Source organism: Garra rufa, chromosome 22 (genome assembly GCF_049309525.1).
Source record: "Garra rufa chromosome 22, GarRuf1.0, whole genome shotgun sequence".
In the NCBI taxonomy this organism is placed as follows: Eukaryota; Metazoa; Chordata; class Actinopteri; order Cypriniformes; family Cyprinidae; genus Garra; species Garra rufa.
The window spans coordinates 32211651-32234379 of NC_133382.1; the positions used below are offsets into that span (position 1 = coordinate 32211651).

A 22729-nucleotide genomic window follows, 5' to 3' on the forward strand; every position below is an offset into this window, starting at 1 on the left:
TCCAGGAAGGGGTGAAGAGGGAATCCCGCACCGCCAGGAGGAAGAGTCGCCGGACCCGCCGTCCGGTTGAGGTTCGCACCCGAGACGGCCGCGGGCCAGGATGCCGGGCCGTATTCCCCGCTGGAAGCTCCGGACAGCTCAAGAGGGACGAAGCCGCTAGAGATGCCGCCGCCCCTAGCACCCCGGTACAGCGAAGGGAGCGCGTGCGGCCGGCCGGACTCCGCCCCTCTCCTGGACCCTTCCCCTCTGAACACTACCTTCCCGTCACGCTGCCCCAGCACCCGAGGACACCAGATTCCCCTTTTATTTTGGACACTATTTTACTTTATGGACTCACTTTCCCTTATTTTCTGTTTAATAAAAGCCTCTCCGAGGCCTGACGCCACACCCACTGTGTCTGTCGTTTGCCCCTCCCGCCACAGTGGTGGAGAATGCGGGCAAGGCGGGGCTTAGACAGCGCAGTGGGCAACACCTGATGACGTCATCCCCTCTCGCTCGCCAAAGCTCGTGAAGACCCGGACGGGGACGGAGAACTACGGAGACGGCCTCCCAGCCGCAAGAAGGGTAAGTGATGTTTCAGTTAGTCACTTATCCTGCGGTTGGTTGAGGCTGTCGACTAATACCGGTTTTTCTGTCCCTGTTCCGGTACGCGGCGAGAGGGAGCGTTGCCTTGGAGAGGAATCCCCGCCCACTCCGACCGCTGGAGCCTGGATGAGGAAGGTAGCACTCCTGCGTGGGCGGCGACCTTAGGACGGGGATGTCGCTTGGGGGGGGGAATGTGGCGAGGCGTCTGCCCGCCCCCCTAATTTTCATCACCACCCCGTCCCGTATTCGCCGCCCTTCTCCAGGCTCCCGACGGGAGTGGGTGTGTAGGGGAGAGGAGGGGCGTGTAATCGGCTCGGGCTGGCGGCGTGTGATGGGGACACCTGATGTAAATGAAGCCTCATCACCGCCGCTGTTTAAATCCCGAGCGCGCCTCTCCTCGGGAGACCGGTCTCTTTCCCCCGTGCATGCACGCTGGTGTCCTCGCGGGTCCAGGAAGGGGTGAAGAGGGAATCCCGCACCGCCAGGAGGAAGAGTCGCCGGACCCGCCGTCCGGTTGAGGTTCGCACCCGAGACGGCCGCGGGCCAGGATGCCGGGCCGTATTCCCCGCTGGAAGCTCCGGACAGCTCAAGAGGGACGAAGCCGCTAGAGATGCCGCCGCCCCTAGCACCCCGGTACAGCGAAGGGAGCGCGTGCGGCCGGCCGGACTCCGCCCCTCTCCTGGACCCTTCCCCTCTGAACACTACCTTCCCGTCACGCTGCCCCAGCACCCGAGGACACCAGATTCCCCTTTTATTTTGGACACTATTTTACTTTATGGACTCACTTTCCCTTATTTTCTGTTTAATAAAAGCCTCTCCGAGGCCTGACGCCACACCCACTGTGTCTGTCGTTTGCCCCTCCCGCCACAACCCCTAGCGTCAAGGTACGCATGTACCTTATGAACTTCATCTTTGTTTCCAAATGCAATGACTTCTGTTTTCTCCTTGTTTAACTGAAGAAAGTTTTGGCACATCCAACTGTTAATTTCAATGCATTGGCAGAGAGAGTCAATGGGGCTGTAGTCATTTGGCGATAAGGCTAGGTAAATCTGGGTATCATCTGCATAGCTGTGATATGCAATTTGGTTCTTTCTCATTATTTGACTTAGTGGGAGCATATACAGGCTGAACAACAGCGGCACAAGAATTGAGCCTTGTGGGACTCCACATGTCATGGACGTCCACTTAGACTTATACTATCATAACTGCTTAGTTGATAATTCAATATACTATATTTTTGACAAAACATCCCATGTTTCGGTCATGACTGCACATTTTCGGTAATGACAGTAATGCTTTGGTAGTGACCACATTACATTACAGAATTTTAACTTGCAAACTAAAACACTACTAAAACACATTTGCATAACTGTACTAAAATTTCGTTTAATTCCCCCAAATATGAGGATTATGTGAGATGACTGATAGGATGTCGGCGAATGATTTGCAGATCCTGAGCACCACTGACAAACATCTACAATAGGGGTCACCACACTCGGTCCTGGAGGACTGGTGTCCTACAGAGTTTGGCTCCAACCCTAATCAAACACACCTGAACCAGCTAAACAAGGTCTTACTAGGAATACTAGGAAAAATTCCAGGCAGTTGTGTTGAGGCATGTTGGAGCTAAACTCTGCAGGACACCGGCCCTCCAGGATCAAGTTTGGTGCATCCAAGGTGCATTCAAGAGCGATTTCAATGCCCCGGCAGCCCCACGTATTAATAGTGGCTCCCTGATGCCCCCAGTTTATATACAGAGTAATTACCCAACTATATAATTGTGAGAGAAAGCATTGAAATGTATTTTTCCTCCCATCTCATAGTTATTCCTTTCAGGGGTTCTTTTCTGAACAGGATATTCCGATTCAGCCTAAATATATAACATTTTTAGCATTACTACATCATTTATGTTTGTGGTTCAAAACTGTATGTTTGTGTCTTCCACAGGAGGTCCAGGTGAGGAACAGAAGGAGGGCAGCATCATGGTAGAGTTTGACGATGGAGACCGGGGATGGATTTCTCTGGTGAACATTCGGCTGCTTCCACCAGGCTACCAAATCCACTGTACGTTTCTGCAGATCAACACATTTCATCACCAGTATAAACAAAGATTCTCGTGTTTTGCAATGCTAGACATTGTGCCAAGTTTCCATGCTTGTCATTGAGCCTGTAGCATTGTTGATGGTTTGCAGGTGCAGAGCCATCACCAGTCCACCTGGTCTCACCTAGCTGCCGCAGAAGGAAGACCTCCACTCAAGAGAAGATGACTCAACAGACTGATGTGTCCTCAGAGTGTTCCGTTAACACAGAGCCCAGGAAGAATATTGTGAAAGCCAAGCCAGGTGCGAGTTGACAGCTGCATCACCCACATTCTTACGGTTTCCCAAATTCCACATTGGTTGGATTAAAACTATTTTGGGTTACACGTTTTAAACGGATGCTTTTTGCATTCCAAGATTAAAATCTCTCATAATTCACATACATTCCCCTAAGGTGTTGCGTTTAACCTGCAGTGAAAGAGATAAAACATGTTGTTTCAAAGGCATCTATCAAAACAGGTTTTTGTGATTTATACACTAATCACAAGGACTGTCATGGAAACTTGCTGGGTAAATGTTTCTCAACCTGTTTGTCCCTAAGGACACGCTTCACTACTTTTAGTGGTTCTTGTTCCTGGAACTGACACTCCCACAAAATGATTTATTTCATGTTTGTCAAGAGCCCTAAAAGTCAAATGTAAGGTTGGAAAATCTGTAGCTTTTTCGCTCATTGCTTTTAACGACCATGTGCAATTAACACATCAGCATTGATGAGATCAGTGTTTGGTTGACTAATGGAATGAGATGTATTTGACTGAACAAATTGATGAGGGAAACTGGCGTCAAGGTTGAACGCCACTTAACTATAGAGCCTTACTTAAAGCCCTGAACTACCAGTCCGGCAGCTCTAACTCATCAGATGTTATCTCCAAAAATACAACAACATGGAGTCATCAGATGTTCCGCTGTCAGGCATATCTGTTTGTATCTGTTTTCTCTAAGGGGCTAGAGGTAGTATGGTAGCAAGCAGGGCTTGGAAAATGCAAACAAGTTAGCATTGATAGGCGGTTGTTTTCCTACATCCCCATAGCAATACCGTTGTTTGTCTCCCTCAACAGGAAGACCCAAATCCATCAATGCATCATCAAAGAGCTGTGCATCTGAGAACGTGACTGGAACTGCTTCCTCTCTTCTTGGCTGGCCGCTCGCAGCCATGTCCAGGAGGAAACCCTCCATGGATTTGTTCCAGTTTAATGGGTTAACAAAGAAAGCTCTGAGGGGAAAGGAGTCAGACATGTTCCCTTTACTTAGCTCCACCATGACCACTCCAGCCAAAGGCATCTTCAGCACTTCCTTTGAGGTGGACTCCTTCAGCAGCATCGCAAATGGTTGTACTTCCTTTGGGAATCAGCAGTTGGCAACAGGTCTGCCTCTTAGTCACAAAGGCGTCCCTGGTTTACGGGGTAGAAAGTCAGGAGACAGGAAGGAATTTCTGGTCAAACTGGACCACGAAGGGGTAACGTCCCCCAAGACTAAGAACGGAAAAGCATTGTTGCTTCTTGGAAACCCAGAGGTACAAAGAGGCGGACGGATGGAAAAGGGCTTTGGAGCCAAAGGAATAGGAGAACTGACCTCAACGATGGGCTACTCCCAGTCTCGTCTTCTAGTCAAAGATGCCAAAAGGAACAATTGCCATCTTCTCAAAAGTTCCTCAGACATGCGTAAGCACCCTCAGGGTCTTGGTCTTAGTGAATATGCAGATTATGGGCCAAACTGCCACAGCGACTGCCTAAGCTCCTATTCAGATATGGATGAAGATGAAGACGAGGAAGAAGATGCTAGAAGGGCGGCGATGCGCACCTCTGGGCGCTTTCTGTCTCGTCTTTCTGTTTCGTCATCATCCTCAGGGTCCTCCAGTGCGTCTAGTTCAGGCTCGTTGTCCAGCTCTAGCATATGTTCATCTGATAATGACTCGTCCTATAGTTCGGATGAAGAAGAGGCATCGCGGCTTCTGCTTCAGGGTTGCCTTTCTTCTCATCATAGCCTTCTCCAACAACAGCAGCATCCTGAACATCCCACCGCCCCACCACGGCACGCTTTCGGAGCCAAATCTATGGCTATCTCTAATTCAAAGACTGCAGTCAATAGTAGTACAGGAAAACCTCCAAGGAGAAAGGAGATTGCCAACAACTCTTCCTCTGTAGTACAGTCCAAATCTTCCAAAGACTTCTCTAAAAAACAGAAGATACCATCTTCAGAGGGTCCACCCAACTCGTCCTCTTTCATGCCTGGACGGCAGCTGTGGAGGTGGTCTGGGAACCCCACTCAGGTAATTTCCTGCCATAATTCTTCCATTTCTGAAATTTCTGAAAGAGTCCCTTAAACTTAAACTTGACCTTTTTTGTCTTCAGAGACGGGGTTTGAAAGGCAAAGCCCGGAAGCTCTTCTACAAGGCCATTGTTCGAGGGAAAGACACTGTGCGAGTTGGCGACTGTGCGGTTTTCCTCTCGGCTGGTCGGCCTCATCTCCCCTTCGTTGGTCGTATTGAGAGTCTTTGGGAGTCTTGGTCCAGCAACATGGTAGTCAAAGTAAAGTGGTTCTACCACCCTGAGGAGACCAAACTTGGAAAAAGACACCGGGATGGGAAGGTACAGTAGTCACCTGTTTGATTTTAATTGATGTTAAGTAGATATTCCACACCTAAACCAACTTTTCTTCTCTTTTCACAGCATGCCTTGTACCAAAGTTCCCACGAGGATGAAAATGATGTCCAGACCATATCCCATAAGTGCCAGGTGGTAAGCCGAGCTGAATACGAGCGCCTAAGCCGTATCAGGAAACCTAACAGCAACAGTCAAGATCTTTACTACCTGGCTGGAACCTACGACCCCACCAGTGGCCAACTGGTGACGGCCGAGGGAGAGTCAATCATCTGCTAACGTTAGAAAATGGCTGAATGCACTACTGATATTGTGAGATACAAGAAATGGCTGATAATCAGGCCAGTCTTACAAAACTAGTGAGATGTGGAAAGTGAGTTCAACCCACAGCCATGGGTTTCCGCAGCCACTCTTGGAGTAACAGTATATTATTGATTGGATTGTGAGGAGGACAACTCGATGAAGGTTCCACAGGCGTGGAATGATTTTTATAGCGATCTTTTAGCGAAAAAGGCACTGGACTCATTCAGAGTAGGATATTTGGACTGAAAAACATAATTTGGAGCTGAAAAACACTGACTGTTTTTTTGGATTTGGAAGATCTTCACTGGTTACGCACGTCAAACTGATGTCCCCAGGACTTTTTGATATCCCAGCAGGACCAAATACACTGTTACTTTGAGCTGTGGTATGATCTGTGTGTGTGTGTGTGTGTGTTTGCGTGAGAGGAGGTGTGAATGAGAGGGTATTTTTTTGCTGTATGCAAATATGTAAACTACCATGTTTGTATGTAGAGATCAGCCACAAAAAAAGACAGACAAAACAAACAGGAATGGGTGTTAACCTGGAGATTAGAGGCCTAACTGGTGTTTGAATGATGCTCTCACACGTGTACAGTCTAATGACCTCTTTTGACAATACCAGGGATTTTTTTATTGTTCTTTTCTCGTTCATTTTGGTGGTTTATGAGCAAACAAAAAACAAACACAGACAAAAAAAACACAAACAAAAGGAATGATTTTTCCAGTCAAGCCATACACTTCTGTACCTCTTGCTTATCTTCTCATTCAGGTGTATAGTTGTACAATTGATTTATTTGATGTGTGTAAATATATAAATATATATGAAAAACTACAAACTGTAAATATAATATAAATGAAGAGAGAACTCTATTCCTCTTTATTGCTCTTGATTGTGTTATTTTTTTAAAATGAAATAACTGTTCTGATTGGGAGGTTCGTTTTGGGGACAGGCATGATTTGGGAGACCTTAGTTACTGAATACCCTCTTCACTGTCGGGTAGAAGCGACACAATGCAGTCCAGTCAGAGGAAACAGGCTGTCTGTGTACACTCTTTCATCTTTCTTTTGGACTTTTAACGGTTTGTTTCTATTGCATTTCATCGTCTTTGTGTGATCTAATTGGTAACAATTTGCGCAAAAAGCTAACACTCCATAGTCCGTATAGCACATGTGGAGGTGGTTTTACCGTCCGGAAATTCATTTGAAATACTGACTGAAGGAATCTGGCCTCCAAAATGTCAAACCAAAGTATGTCCTTGGAATTACTATACTTCCAGCTGCAATAAATATGTAGACTGAATCATAAACAAGGGGCACTTGCAATGTTTTTGCCTGATGTACATTAGATGAGTGACAACTAATTTTGCAGATACGTTTTCAAATGCGTTTGTGTTTGAAAACAGCGGAAATGTTCTCACGACATTTCAGCAATGTTGTAGCAAAGTGTCGGCCAAGGATTATGGGTATGGAAATGCAAAGCGTGAACAGACGCTTCCAGCACTTGAAGCCTCCTGCTGTCCTGTGTCACGTGATCATGAAGGACAATCATAACCTGTAAGTGAGGGCAGTTTAAAACAGATCTAATCTAAACTATTGCCTCTCGTCACTTTTTCTTCCTGCTTTGCCAAAAATTGTTCTGTTTGTTTTTTTCCATTGTCAATGTTGTACTCTTATTTGTTCAATATGCAAGCCTGTACAGATTGTTCCGTGTTGGAATTGTGAAAAAGGACAGATATGCCTTTCAATCCTAAAGGATGACTTACTTTTTTAATGACATTGTTGCTGTTACACTGCAGAAGCTAAAGCTTTAAGAAATCTGATGTGAAAATAAATGTAATGTCACTTTCTGGGTCTATAAAAAAAAAAAAAAAAGAAAAAAAAAAAAAGAAAAATGGTATTTTTGTAAACAAACACTGGATTCAACGCTCGATATGGTAGCACTGGCACCAGCAGCGTGCCAGGAAGTTGGCCAAGCCTCAAAGGAAATAGAATCATTGTGTAACCTGAATTTGAGACCCACTTGGAACTGATTTTTACGGTGGATGTTCTTTTTGACCTTGTGGGGAATATAACTCTAAGATATTTCCACTGTTAAAACATGTTATTTATCTTAATTTTATTGCATTCGTGTTGCATTTAATTAAAAAAAATCTAAATTACCGTGCCTCGTTGTATTTTATTCAAGCTTGTTTGATGAAACCATTGGTTTACTTCTGAATCTGCAAAATGTTAATTATTTGAACAAAATAAGGGATCAAACAAAATGCATGTTATTTTTATTTAGTACTGACCTGAATAAGATATTTCACATAAAAGACATTTACATATAGTCCACAAGAGAAAATAATAGTTGAATTTATAAAAATGTCCCTTGTTTGTTCTGAACAGTTAAACTGCCCGCTGTTCTTCAGGTCCCGCAAATTCTTGTGTTTCAACATTTTTGTGTATTTGAACCCTTTCCAACAATGACTGTATGATTTTAAGATCCATCTTTTCACACTGAGGACAACTGAGGGACTCATATGCAGCTATTACAGAAGGTTCAAACGCTCACAGAGGTTTCAGAAGGAAACAAGAAGCATTAAGAGCATCGGTAAATTTAACTTATTTTATCTTCTGGGAAACATGCAAGTAGCTTTTTAAGGGCAGTACTAAATAAAATAAAAAGTGATATTTAGGCAAAATAAGATAAATGTACACATCCTTATTTCGTTCAAAAGTTTTCACCCCCTGGCTCTTAATGCATGCGATTTCCTTCTGTAGCATCAGTGAGCGTTTGAACCTTCTGTAATAGTTGGATATGAATCCTTCAGTTGTCCTAAGTGAAAAAAGATGGATCTCAAAATCATACAGTCATTGTTGGAAAGGGTTCAAATACACAAAGATGCTGAAAGACCAAAGAATCTGTGGGACCTGAAGGACTTTTCTAAAGAACAGCTGTGGATCATTCAGGTAACAACACAGTATTAAGAATCAAGTGTATGTAAACTTTTGAACATGGTCATTTGTATAAATTTAACTATTATTTTTTCTTGTGTACGTCTTTTATGTGAAAAATCTTATTCAGGTCAGTACTAAATAAAAAATAACATGCATTTTGTATGATCTCTCTTATTTTGATCAAATAATTAACATATTGCAGATTCTGCAAGGTGTATGAAAACTTTTGACTTCAAATGTATATGCATATTAAATTAAATTAATCTTGATTAACTTTCTGCAAACACCAAATAATGTTAAAAATTATGTTTTGAAAAGTCGTCCGGAGTATTGACTGATCTATTGTTGTTGTTCAGTTTGAGCTCAGCAGTTTTGCAGCAAAGAGCAGACAGCTGGCTAACTAAGGTCATGAACACACACAGGTCATTTTCCTCCAATACCCCTTTGAGAATGGAGAGAGAGCGAGAGCGAGAGAGAGCTTGAATTCTAAAACAGAATAAACCTGGGTGAATATCGGGAATATGTCATATGTCTCATTAAAATCAACAGAAGGAAATATATTCTGCATAAACGAAATTAAATTGTTTAATTAAAAATGATTTGCATTGTAATCATGATAATTACACGTAATTACATTTCTTGAAAACAAAACTTAAAACAGGGTTTATGCTAAATATAATTTATCTTTTGATTTCGTTGGGAAAAATGACTTGAACATACAGTATTTTTGATGATTCACTCATCTACACAACAATAAAGGCTCTAAATCAAAATTTTTGGCTTTTTTTGACTTGGTTTTCTGGAAATTAAAAAAAGTCTTGATGTTACATTAGACTACAGGTTTTACATTTCACTGTATTGGTTTTGAAAAAATGCATCATTTCTGATTCTTTGAAGCACTATAGATGCCGTTCAAAAGAACCACTTAAAAAGTTTTCATATGCATCATACAGTAAAACAAATCTCATTTACAATTTTTGTGCACAAAGCTAAAAGTGCATCCTGTGTGTGATTTACGTCCTCGATAACTCCTTATTTTTGGAAAGAGGCTTTTTCCTAAGCAAAACAATCGGTCCAAAAAATGGTCCTTCTGATGAAGCTTTTTGGAGACAAAAAGCACATTAATATTCAAAACACAGCAGGAACACTTCTGTAACAATTCCTTTTTAGCTGCTGTTTCATGTCTAATTGTGTTTCCTCAAAGTGTTATCTTATGCGTTATGAAGTCAAAAGAAGAAAAAAAAAACTATGCAGAATTTTAACATTTTATATAGACTACCTGTCAAAACTTTGGAATAATTACATTTTTTTTAATGTTGTTGAAAGAGGTTTCTTAGACTCATCAAGGCTGCATTTACTTGGTAAAAATACAAAAACAGTAATGTTGTAAAATAGTTCAAATAGTGTAAAATACTGTTACTTCAGTTTTCAGTGTCAAATCATTCTAATATGCTGATTTGGTGGTCAAGAAACATTTTTAACATGTTGAAACTAGTTCTCCTGAGCCTTGTAACAATAATCAAGATGTTTTGTAGAATCAATAGGGCTATTCTTTTCAGTTACCGTCTCTTAGTCTTTATTTTCAGGCTAGGTTTCCGTGTTTGCCATGTCACCTCAGTGAGAGAGGAAGGTTTGGGATGCTTGTGACTACTTTAGTACTGGAGGGAAAGGCTGACCCGAAGAACCAGAGTTAATGAGCGCACATCACTCAAACCCAGAGCCGGAGGCCTGTCCATGCATCAGATGCATGTGAACACTGAGGGAGGAATTTTTTAGCAGTTTGTTCACTAAAAAGCCAGTTTACTTTTACAGTATCTTTCGGGCTACACTCCAGGCTTCGATCATGTTTCGCTCACTGACACGAATACTGACACAAATAAACAAGTATTCTGTTTTCGCTAGCTGTATCAGACACAGCTGGCTCTTCCAGCAACTCGCTGAACCTGAAACTTAAAAACCTGAAAGAGCAGAAGCCAGAGCGAGTCAATGCCACAGTGTGTTTTTGTGAGAGAAGGCAAATATCTACACCTCATAAATGTCCTGCCCTCGGCATGACCTCTTCTGGCCCGCCTGCTGAGTGGCTCTCAGGAGGACGAGAGGAGAGTGTGTGGAGCGGGATGGGCCGGGGTGGGGGTTTGGCATTCTGAATGAGGTGCTGGTGGGGAGATGGAGAGCGCACACAGACCCCTCCTATGGTGGGGTTGGTTTGAAGGTCCGAGAGCTCATCCATCATGCAGTGTCATGCTGCTCCGGGGTCCCAAACCTGTCGGTGTGTGAAAGGCCCGAGCAGAGAGCAGACACATACATGGAGATGTGTGTAAGAGAGACAGTCTAACCTGATACTGCTTCAGCTGTACAAAAACACCATCGCTCGCCGTGCCAGTAAAGCATATTAAAGTACTGAGAGACAGAACAATGAAAAATGAAAAAGTGTCCTTATTAATGGAAATCAAGAACTGTTGTGTATTAGCAGCACAGCCTGTGTCTAGACACCTAAGAAAGAACCACTTAATATTATTTTATGCCACCTATTTTAGCATCATTTTAAGTTACACTGCCAGTTAAAAGTTTGAACTGTAAGATTTTTAAGTCTCTTCTGCTCACCAAGAATGCATTTATTTGTTCCAAAGTACAGCAAAAACACTAACATTTAGAAACATTTTTACTATTTAAAATAACTGTTTTCTATTTGAATACATTTCTTTCTGTGATTTCAAAGCTGAAGTTTAGCATCATTACTCCACTCACACGATCCTTCAGAAATCATTCTGATGTTCTGATTTGCTGCTCAAAAACGTTTAATATTAGTAATTATGTTCAAAACAGGTTTCTTTGATAAATATAGAAAGTTCAGAAGAACAGCATTTATCCCAAATTAACATTTGAAATGTATTTATCATCACTTTTGACCTCCCTCTATATATTCTATATAAATGGTATCTATATAAATCAATTATACTGGATACAAGCTTTTGAATGGGATAGCTTATAATGTTAAAAAAGCTCTTTATTTCAGATTTCAGATGAGAGTTGATCTTTGGATCTTCATCAAAGAATCCTGAAAAAAAGTACTCAACTGTTTTAAATATTTATAATAATAATAATAATAAAAATGTTTCTTGAACAGCAAATGTAGCTTTGATCACATGAATAAATTACATTTTAAAATATATTCAAATAGTTATTTCGAATAGTTAAAACATTTGACAATATTACTGCCTTTGCTGTATTTTGGATCAAATAAATGCAGGCTTGGGGAGCAGAAGAGACTTCTTTAAACAACATCAACAATCCTACCGTTCAAAAACTTTTGACTGGTAGTGTTTGTATTGTAATATTTTTAAGTATAAGTTTAAGTGGTGAATATTTTAGAAGTACAATACATATATAGGCTGTGGAATTTAATAAGCCGAAAAGCACATAAAACATACAATACAATAAAAGAAAAAAAAAAAATATTACTCCCATAGACTGTTACTCCGCATCAACATCTCCACACTGTCCTAAAATGTGATTGGCTGAGCGGCCTTTTAAGTGCGCAACAGCACAATGACATTTTACCTAAAAAATAAGGAAAGAAGAAATTTTACTGTTTGTTTGTGTTAACCCACACAGAGCGTTGTAGATTACTGCTACGATCACATTTATTTAGCGCGTTTACATCCGACGAGAAGACCGATACGGTTTTTTAGTAGCTAGATAGTTTGTGATTTCTCTTGCGAACAGACACAAGAAGTTGTATGGTTTTATGTGCAGCTCTCGGTGTGGGTTTCTTTCGCCAGTGAAAAATAAAACCTGGAGTGGATTTCATATATGTGCGTTTACAAAACGCTTCTGAGCGGGGAATAAATCCGCTCCACGCATACTCAGAGTTCCAGACCGACGTTTAGTCTGTGCGTTACTTGTCGACTATCAAAACATGAAAACTTTGGCCTAATATCTGGAACCTTTCTGGCGGCGAAGAAATACACGAAGATGTAAGTAACTAAATATCAATTTGTTGTATTATTTCCGTAACAATTGTGTTGCTGCACTGCATATTCACAAGTTTGGGGTCAGTAGATTTTTTTAAAATGATTAACGTTACTTTACTTGAAAGGACGCATTAAATTGATCGAAAGTGACTGTTCTTTTAAATTATTGATTAAAGAAGTAGTTTCTTGAGTACAAATCATATGGAGGGCTTGCACTTATGTCACGTTTTAGTCAGTTACCCGGATGCCATGTTGGCGATACTCAGATGTAAACAGCAGCATGGATTGCATGGTTAATGTCCTACCGAATACGATGTTCTGCTAATTTATGCTGTTTAAACCATGGAAAAAAATGTGTGGAAGCTGCTAAACCATATAGAGAAGGACTTAGTAAGCAGGAAAGTGAGCAATATTTTGACAGACTAAAGTTAATAGGTGGTAAAGATATGTATGAGCAGTATTAATTAAGATATTAGCCTAATATTTCACCTACCGATATTTTCACCAAATGTTGTCAAGATTCTTTCCCTGGAATTCCTGGTTCAATTTGGCCAACCACAAACTTCTTCTTTCCTCAGACTGTTTTGTTGCACTCACCTCCTTGATTTGTTATAACTTTTGGCAGACTTTAGTAAACCAAATGTTTTTTTCCCAGTCTGACCGATTAGTCAGCCCAAAACATGACGATATTTGATCATTTCCAGTAGCAGTAATCAGCTAAATAAGTTTCTTTCAGCTCAGTGGCATTGTTTACGTTCATTGCATTCATGACGTGCCATGAAAACTCTCTGTTAGAATGATTTCTGAAGGAAATGTGACACTGAACACTGGAAGCACAAGAATAAGTTGCATTTTAAAATATATTAAAATGCAAAAGTTATTTTACATTGTAACAATATGTCACAGTATTAATGTTAGTACTGTAAATGCAACAATAAATGCAGTCTTTGTGTGCATAAAAGACTAATAGTGAATAATAATAATGTTTGAATGCTGCCACGTTAGCTGGAATGGCTTGTTTGGATTACTTGTATAAAAAATACTGCTTAATTTTGTTGCAATTCAGATAAGTGCAGATTCTAGGCAGATAAATAACAGTGCTCAAGCTAACACACAAAAAAGCAGACACTGAGACAGTAAATGAGATTTATGTACAAATTATGCCATCAGGCTCCTGTAATCAGAGCATCCAGAATATTTAGGGATTTAAGAATTGAACAAAGCAATTGCACAGGCAGAAAAACATGAACATATGTTAGATAGCTAAACTAGAGAAAAAAATCCTTTGTCTTTATATTGTCTGTCAACATCTACTGTACAGCTCAACAACATTTGCAACAGTGGCTTTCATTGTATTTGTGTATTCCCAGAATACCTCATGTGCATATCCATACACTGTATATCCCTAAACTGCTAACTCCCTAAATCCACTATCCACCTGCCACTTATCACTTCTGACATTTACTGAATTTCTGATGCAGTGGATTTGAGGATGCCTTTAACCTGGAATTACACAGGATTAGGCTGTTTCCTGAACAGATATACTGGCAAAATCTTCTCTGATGCTGGAATAGACATCATTTCTATGGTGTAATACAGTTATTTGCTCATATTTGACATTAAGTTTTGTGTGTGTGGAGATTCAGCTGTATTTCCTTTCATTAAATATTAACACTGTTACAGAGGGGCCACTGTTGTAAATCAGGTTTACTGTCTTTTAGTTTACGTTGGCAGTGACAGACATTGATATGTGAATATTTGGTGTTATCTACGGTTCCTTTTGTTGACCCAACAAAAATGCCTGTGAAGGACAAGATGTCTTCAGCTGTACATATCACCTGTGTTTAGAAGTAGGAAGTACATTCTGTTTTTACTTTAAGCCTTATGCTTCTGGGAAAAAGTCCAATCGGAAAAGTCCCCAAAATTCTCTTAAATGGCCAACAGACCAACCTGACCAGGCTAGAAGACTAGTGTAGGCAGGAAAAGTAATTGGAGTACTTTTGAAAGTAACGTTTCCCATCACTGGATCTCTTTTTCTAACCCCCTCTCCATTTAAATTTGATGCATCTCTCTATGAGCCACGTGTGTAAATGAATGGCTGTCAGCTGCATGAAAGTGCTGGATATGGTGATCCAGACCAATGCCGCGGAGGTTGAGGAGGGGGATTAAGGGCATGGAACCCATCCAGCTCACCCCATCTATCCCTCTTACAGCCGGGGCCCCTGTGCACACAACATATCCATCCACAGCACATTCACTGTGCACTTTCAGGTCAATGCGCGGAACGATGTGCCAGCGATTATATTGCACTCTGCCCTTGCACAACACTGCATTTGTTGATGTTTTTTTCTTGTCTCTTATCTTTTCCCCCTTTGATTAATGCTTGCTATGCCATTGTGAGTGAGAACCTCTCAGTTTTTCACATGAGATTTGGGATAGAGCAGTGGTTATCAACAGGTTTTGTTTAGGATTTAAATATTGTGACAAGCAGTGTTGTAATTGTTAACAAAAACAATTAAATCTGATGCAAAATGTTGTTTGAACATAAATGTGTGTTGGCATTGTGTGTACACAGCCACCCTATAATAATAAAAAAATCCACCCAGTGGATTTTCTGAATCTTTTTAAGTAATATTCCCTTTTTCAAACCAAGCCATTCTCAGCATCTTGTCTGTGTGACGTCACACCGACCAAGACTACTCCACAATTGTGTCGACTCCGGTGCAGGGGAAGACAAAAATGTCTTTGATTGAGCGATTGAGGTGTTCTGTTGTTGGATGTTAATCATTTAGAGAGCAGTCATGATTCACTCCCCACATCTGAGCCACTGAAGACACAGAGAATTAACATTACTTTTGTTTTTGAAGGGAATGCGCCAATTCCCAATCTACATAAATGCATCTATGTTTGTGCAAATCATTTGTGACCCGGCAGAAGTGAGTATATGGGTTTTTTATGCATCTTTGTAAATAACCTTTCTTAATAATGTGGTAGATAGCAAGTTTCACAGCTAAATGCAGCTAAAGTAAATAGAGGAGAGAAGAGATGGGCGGGGCGAGCAGAGCTCATTAGCATTTAAAGGAAAATGCAGCGAAATGTCTCGATTTAAAAATGGCTGATTTTGACAAGGTAAAAATGGTGTTTTTTACACTGAGAAATTTTAACCAAAGCATGTTATAGACTTCTCATTAAGACCCTAACGAATCATATCAACTTGTGTAAAATAGGCATTTGATGTCCCCTTTAAATTTTTTTTTTTTTGTTAATTGAAATAAAGCTGAAATAAATATATTTGACAGCACTAATTTATATTGTATTTTTGCGTGATTAATCAAAAATCACATCCAAAATAAAAGTTTGTGTTTACATATTATGCAGTATGTCACAAAAGTGAGTACACCCCTCACATTTCAGCAACCATTTTAGTATATCTTCTCAAGGGACAATACTATAGAAATGAAACTTGGATATATTTTAGAGAAGTCAATGTGCAGCTTGTATAGCAGTATAGATTTATTGTCCCCTGAAAATTACTCAACATACAGCCATTATTGTCAAAATAGCTGGCAACAAATGTGAGTACACCCTAAGTGAACTTGTCCAAAGTGTCAATATTTTGTGTTAGCACCATTGTTATCTGGCACTGCCTTATCATCCTGGGCATGGAATGGACCAGAGCTGCACAGGTTGTTGCTGGGATCCTCTTCCACTCCTCACGGAGCTGCTGGACGTTAGACACATGGTGCTTCTCCACCTTATGCTTGAGGATGCCCCACAGGTGCTTAATAGTGTTCAGGTCTGGAGACATACTTGGCCACCCCATCACCTTCAGCTTCCTCAGCAAGGCAGTTGTCATCTTGGTGGTGTGTTTGGGATCATTATCATGTTGGAAAACTGCCGTTTGGCCTAGTTTCTGGAGGGAAGGCATCATGTTCTGCTTCAGAATGTACAGTACATAATGGAATCCATGTTTCCATCTGAGCCAAACAAGTTTATCTTATAGTCTCATCAAACCACAGGACGTGGTTCCAGTAATTCATGCTCTTGGACATGTCTTCTTCAGCAAACTGTTTGCGGGCTTTCTTGTGAGCCAGCTTCAGTTGAGGCTTCCTTCTGGGACAATGCCTATGCAAACCGGCTTGTTGCAGTGTGCGGCGTATGGTCTGAGCACTGACAAGCTGATCTTCTACTTCTGCCACCTTTAAAGCAATGCTGGCAGCACTCATGCATCTGTTTTTTGAAGCCAGGTTCTGCACCTGAGGCACAGAATGAGTGCTCAACTGTTCCGAGTGGAACCCATCTTGGAAAACCTCTGTATGACCCTGACCACTGTAGTGTTTCAGGGTGTTACTGAACCTCAAAGCCTTGGACAGCTTTGTGGAGAGCAACAATTCTAATTCTCACACTGATTTTTTTCTTTTATGTAAAGCTGAAATATAAACAGAAGGGTGTCATTTAAACCACAGTAACAGGGATCCTAGTCTCATGTAGCCAGACCTTCAGACTGACGGCTAAAGGTCTGGAATTCATGGCAGCTTTCATTGGCCAGGTCCCGCCCATAAGACCGTTTGATCGACATGTCAAACAACCAATCACAGTTCGTTTCGTTCAGCGTCACGTTTCTGTGCGTAGAAATGCCCCCACAACAATAGACTGGCGTGCAACAAGTCAGTCATTGAAATAACCAGCATTGTAAGATAACGAAGAAGAGGGAGAACAAGCAATAAGTTAGTAATTTGTTCGCGAACGTCGCATATGTTTATAACAACAATGGCGTCTGCATAAGTACATTTGAGCAAAACGCAGAGTAAATCAGTCTGCGCTTTGTTTCCCGGCGGACCGAAAATAAACGCGACACTCGCGTCTTCCGGAAATCCGGTCAAATTCAACTAATCAGATGACGACTTCGACATTCCTGAAGTGTTTCCAGTTCAGCGTACCATATGCATCAGACGTTTAGCCAACGTTCCGTGGGCGTGACGTCTGAGGCTGAGACTACAGGGCTCCCAACTTCAGCTCCCTGAAATGATCTGATACACGGTTCAGTGCCGCCTGACTCCAGGTGAACCAGTTTTACTGTGGACATTTTATGGGGGTATATTTGAATCCACACCCTGTAAATCCTGTTTAAGATGTAGCAGGTGAATGCGTCAGTGTGAGGCAGACGGTTTTTGCGATCAGTGTTTATAAATATATATTCACCTGCTGTCTCCAAGGCAGAGTAAGACTCTTGGCAAGACCACTTCTGTAACCCCTCACAAACTCTAATTTATCAGTATGTTTTCTTGTGCTCAAACCACACTGGTTTTTCACCTGCACAGTATCCATCAGAAACCCGAGACTGTCCCCCTCTAAACGCCCTGCACCCAGTATGTTTTCCATCATAACTCCTGTTGCCAACAACTCTGATAATAAAAACCATATATATATATATATATATATATATATGGTTTTACATATATATACATACATCCACCTGCTGTAAACATCATGCCTACTGCATCTTTACGTCCGCTTTATGTAAGCAGGTGCTTCGGCCCTACATATGGAGCCCGGGCAGGCGTGTTGGTATCGGGGTGGGCGTCAGGCAGCTGGGGACCCCCGCAGGGTGCTGTAAATCAGGCGGACATCACGCAGGAAGGAAAGAACTGGCAGAGTTGGGCAGCAATAGCGCAGCCATGGCACAGAGCGCTCGCTCTCACGCATACCTCTTTCGGCCAAACAACACACATCCCCGTCTGTCAGACAAGCCAGCTATGCAGATTTACCCGTGTCCCTCAAGCAGGCGGTCCAAGGCCCGCAGAGACAGCGCAGGGGATACAAGGGGGAAGGGCCTCTCTCTATGGGAACTGGGGCAGAAGCCTGGAGAGACACTCGGAGCTCTGCTTGGAGAAGCAACTGTATAAACATAATGCATAGGCTTATTATTCTTAAAGGGATAGGTCACTTATATAGGAACACTTGTTATCATTTACTTGTGCCACTAAAAATACGTGACCCTGGACCACAAAACCAATCTTAAGTAGCACAGGTATATTTGAAGCAATAGCGAAAAATACATTGTATGGGTAAAAATTTTAGATTTTTCTTTTATGCTAAAAATCATTAGGATATTAAGTAGATCGTGATCAAGATCATGTTTCATGGATATATTTTGTAAGTTTTCTACGGCAAATATTTAATTTACTATTAATAAACTTAATTCTTACTAATATGCATTGCTAAGAACTTAATTTGGACTTTGACCTTTAAAAGCGATTTTCTCAGTATTTTTATTTTTTTTGCACTCTCAGATTCCAGATTTTCAAATAGTTGTATCTCAGCCAAATATTGTCCTATCATAGCAAACCATACATCAATTGAAATATTTGTATTTATTCAGCATTCATATGGTGTATAAATCAGTTTCAATCAGTGTCATACAGGTGTATATATATGACTTTACTTCTGTGGAACACAACAGAAAATTGAAATGTGAAAATGGACTATTTTTGAAATGTGAAAATTGACTGTTGAAATTTGACTATTTTATTTTATTTTGAGAACACACCAAGCTTGAGGCAAAAGTGATTCTGCCATTCTGAAACTTTATCTGCTGCACTGCAAAAAATGCTTTTCTTACTTAGATTTTTTTATCTTGTTTCCAGCCAAAATATCTAAAAATTCTTAAATCAAGAAGGATTTTCTAGACGAGTAAAAATTATTATTTTCTCGTTTTCTTACCCCATTGGCAGATTAAATAATATATATTTATTTTATTTTATTTTAATACATTTTTCTATTCTTGTCAAACAATGTCAAGCTCTTCAGAAGCCAAATGATAGCTTTTTATGAGGAACCATCAAGTACTAATGTTTGGCATCACTGACACAAAATTTTGCAAGTTGCAAAATTTTTAGAGTAACAAATATTTCCTAGGACTTAAACGGATAGTTCACCCAAAAATGAAAATTCTGTCATTAATTAGTCACCCTCGTTCATCTTCGAAACACGAATTAAGATATTTTTGATGAAATCCGAGAGAAATCTTATAAGAAATTGTTGAACAAAGTTGTTAATTTTGTTTTCTTTGAGCACAAAAAGTATTCTCATAACTTCATAACAATACGGTTGAACCACGGATGTCACATTTCTAGGCCTTGAACGAAATAGTTGCATTGCTGCAGGGTCAGTTGGCTCTTGGATTTCATCAAAAATATCTTAATTTGTGTTCCAAAGATAAACAAAGGTTTATCTTACAGGTTTGGAACAACATGAGGGTGAATAATTAATGACAGAATTTTCATTTTTGGTTGAACTAACCCTTTAAACTTATAGCTTCAGAAGACTTGAAACAGTGTATGATTCCATAAGAATGAAATAATACAAGGATTAGCATCAAAATTGGCTAAATATATTATCAAAAAAAAGTTCATGGAGACCTTATATATCGTCTCCCTGTTCCCACTGTGCAGTTGAGGGTTTTTTCTTTTTGCAATTATGAATATGCAGCCAGCAACAGTCCAGCGCAATCTCTTCATCTTGTCTAATCAAGTCTCATCTTTTAGTCTCTCCGCTGATGTGTTCGCTCGCTCAAGCAGTAACTGAGGGCGTCAGACGGACCAGCATGCACTGGCTGTATTTTGTCTCTGTGATAATATGAGTGTGACCATGAAACCTCTCTCCGCTTACTCACCGCTCTGCGTTTTAAAAGCTTCCATTTGGGTGAGATGCACAAACAAAGCAATAAATCTCTCTCTATTTCTCTTTTGTCTTTGTGTGTGTTCTCGGATTGTGGTAGAATGCGAGAGGGACAGAAAGGGGGAAAGGAGAAGTCTGAGTTTCCTACTTGGCAGGGGGATTTCCTATGCATATGTGCAGGTGTGCATTCGTGCATGTGAGCAGTGGATATGATCCACAGCAGTGGCGTGCGGTGGACTTCTGAATATTCAATTTTCATTTCATGTTTACACAGTTTGCTCATAAAAGACATACTGTATAAAACAACCTTTACCTGACACTCACAGATTGTTTTATTTTACTCAGATATGTTTGTTTTGTTTTGACTGTGCCTCCTCAAATCTTTTATTTATTTAGTTTTTATATTTATAGTTTATCATTATTTAGTTGCATTTTTCAGTGCCTGTCTGTTGTGCTATTATCTATTTTAGGTAAACCCATTTGTTAATAGAATGTAAAAACTGAACTGTGGTTGGTCGCTTTACATTTTGGTCAGACAGTCTCTTCCTGTCTAAGTAGGCGGTTCTTGGCCAGTGTAAGCTGCTGTGTGGTTCACAAACCATGCTGTTTAGTCAAAGGTCTGGAGACTAGAGTGCGAGTTAGTGCTATGAAATAATGTGTGTTCTGTGAGTCTGGCAGGTGTGTGTCTTATGGAGAGTACTGTATGCGTTACGGGAGGCTACTGTCTTTCTCATCCATCATAGTCTTTGTCTGACATATTCTATAAGTAAACAGGCTATTTATCAGACAGGCGAAACCCAATACACCCTTTGCCTGCCCTATAGTGAGACCTTGTACTTGTGTGAATGTGTGTGTGTGTGTGTGTTTGCATGTGTATTAGACTGTGTTGGTAAAAGCAAGGGAGTCGTAGATGAAAGGAAGAAAGGAAGGATGAGAGAGGAATACAAAACACAACAAAGCTTTTCTCTGCTTTTTTCCTTTTCTTGCTCGCTCCATGCTGAAGTAGATGAGCAGGTCTGAAAAACCTGGAATAGAGATTGGCATGATTGTGAGGTTTATTAATTTATCGTAAAACTTGTTTTGATGATATTTTAATGCAAAAAGGTTTATCGATATGAATCCAATCCTGTTTATCTGTTGATTGCAAAAACAAGCAGTTTTTTAACGTTAATCTATGCACGCATGCATATCTTTGGTCAATACCTCATTCCTCACTCTTTTTTTTTTTTTACTGTTTTATGCCATGAGCATCGCATTCTTCAGATATCTGTTAGCATTCCTATTCATCTTAATGGTAGTTGCTTGACTGGTGCATGGAGCCTGTGTTCTGCCATCTTTGCTTTGTCAGTTCGGGGGACTATTTTCTTGCGCTGTTTAAAAGAAATTTTGGTATTTTGTCTTGGATAATTATTTTTTACAGTAAACATCCTTAAAATATATGGAAGCCTGTTTCCGCCACTGAATAAAAAGAAAACAAAATTGCGACTTTTTATCTCACAGTTCTCACTTTCTTCTCAGAATTGCACGATGTAATAGTCGGAATTGCAAGATATAAACTCGCAATTCTGATTTTTTTTTTTCTCAGAATTTCACAGTTGTGAGTTATAAAGTCAGAATTGTGAGATATAAACTCGCAACTGCAAGTCAGAATAGTCAGAATAGCCAAAAAATAAGGTAGAACTTTTATTGTGCAATTCGACTTTATAACACAAAATTGCAAGTAAAATTGCAAATTCAGACTTTATAACTTGCAGTTGCGAGTTTATGTCTCGCAATTCTGACTTCATCATGCAATTTTGAGAAAAAAATCAAAATTGGAAGAAAAGAGTCAGAATTGCGGAATGTAAGCTTGCAATTCCAAACTGCAATTGTGAGTTTATATCATGCAATTCTGAGGAAAAAAGTCAAAATTGCAAGAAAAAAAAGTCGCAATCGTGAGAAAAAAAGTCTGACTTTATATCTCACAATTCTGACTATAACTTGCAGTTGCGAGTTTATGTCTTACAATTCTGACTTTATAACTCGCAATTGTGAGTTTATATCATGCAATTCTGAGAAAAAAGTCAAAATTGCGGGATACAAAGTCGCAATTGTGAGAAAAAAAGTCTGACTTTATATCTCACAGTTCTGACTATAACTTACAGTTGCAAGTTTCTGTTTTGCAATTCTGATTTTATAACTCATAATACGCCTTATTCAGCCAGCCGCCATTTTGAATCGAAAACGAGGCTGTGAAGGATAGCAGTCCAGCAGCGCCCACTGTGGCGTATTGTTGCGTACCGGGATGTAGATTGTATAACCGTAAAATAATACGTCATTTCACATTTTTCCACAGGACAAAGAGCTCCAGAAAACGTGGATTGTTCGACAGGACATATAACCTAACTTTCAGGTAACAATATTGCATTTATTTAAGAAAATGACTGTGGAAAGACTGCTAATTTCTAATGTGAGCATGTTTATCTTCCTTTAAACGCTTATACAGAGTTTTTCAAATGATGTTATATAGATTAAAATGCTTAATGGTTTGTGTTAAGAGCCTGCAGCTA

At 40.3% G+C, this 22729-nt stretch overlaps 1 protein-coding gene across 1 annotated transcript in view; it reads left to right on the plus strand.

The window, feature by feature from the left end:
• bahcc1b (BAH domain and coiled-coil containing 1b) overlaps positions 1-7746 on the plus strand; it is a 128191-nt gene extending 120445 nt beyond the window's left edge. The window contains exons 24-28 of the mRNA XM_073828301.1: positions 2533-2649; positions 2778-2927; positions 3743-4953; positions 5036-5272; positions 5354-7746. Of these exons, the coding sequence (XP_073684402.1) occupies positions 2533-2649; positions 2778-2927; positions 3743-4953; positions 5036-5272; positions 5354-5563 (1925 nt within the window). The 3' untranslated portion in view covers positions 5564-7746. The remainder of the gene's footprint in view (positions 1-2532; positions 2650-2777; positions 2928-3742; positions 4954-5035; positions 5273-5353) is intronic.
• The last annotated feature ends 14983 nt before the right edge of the window (positions 7747-22729 follow it).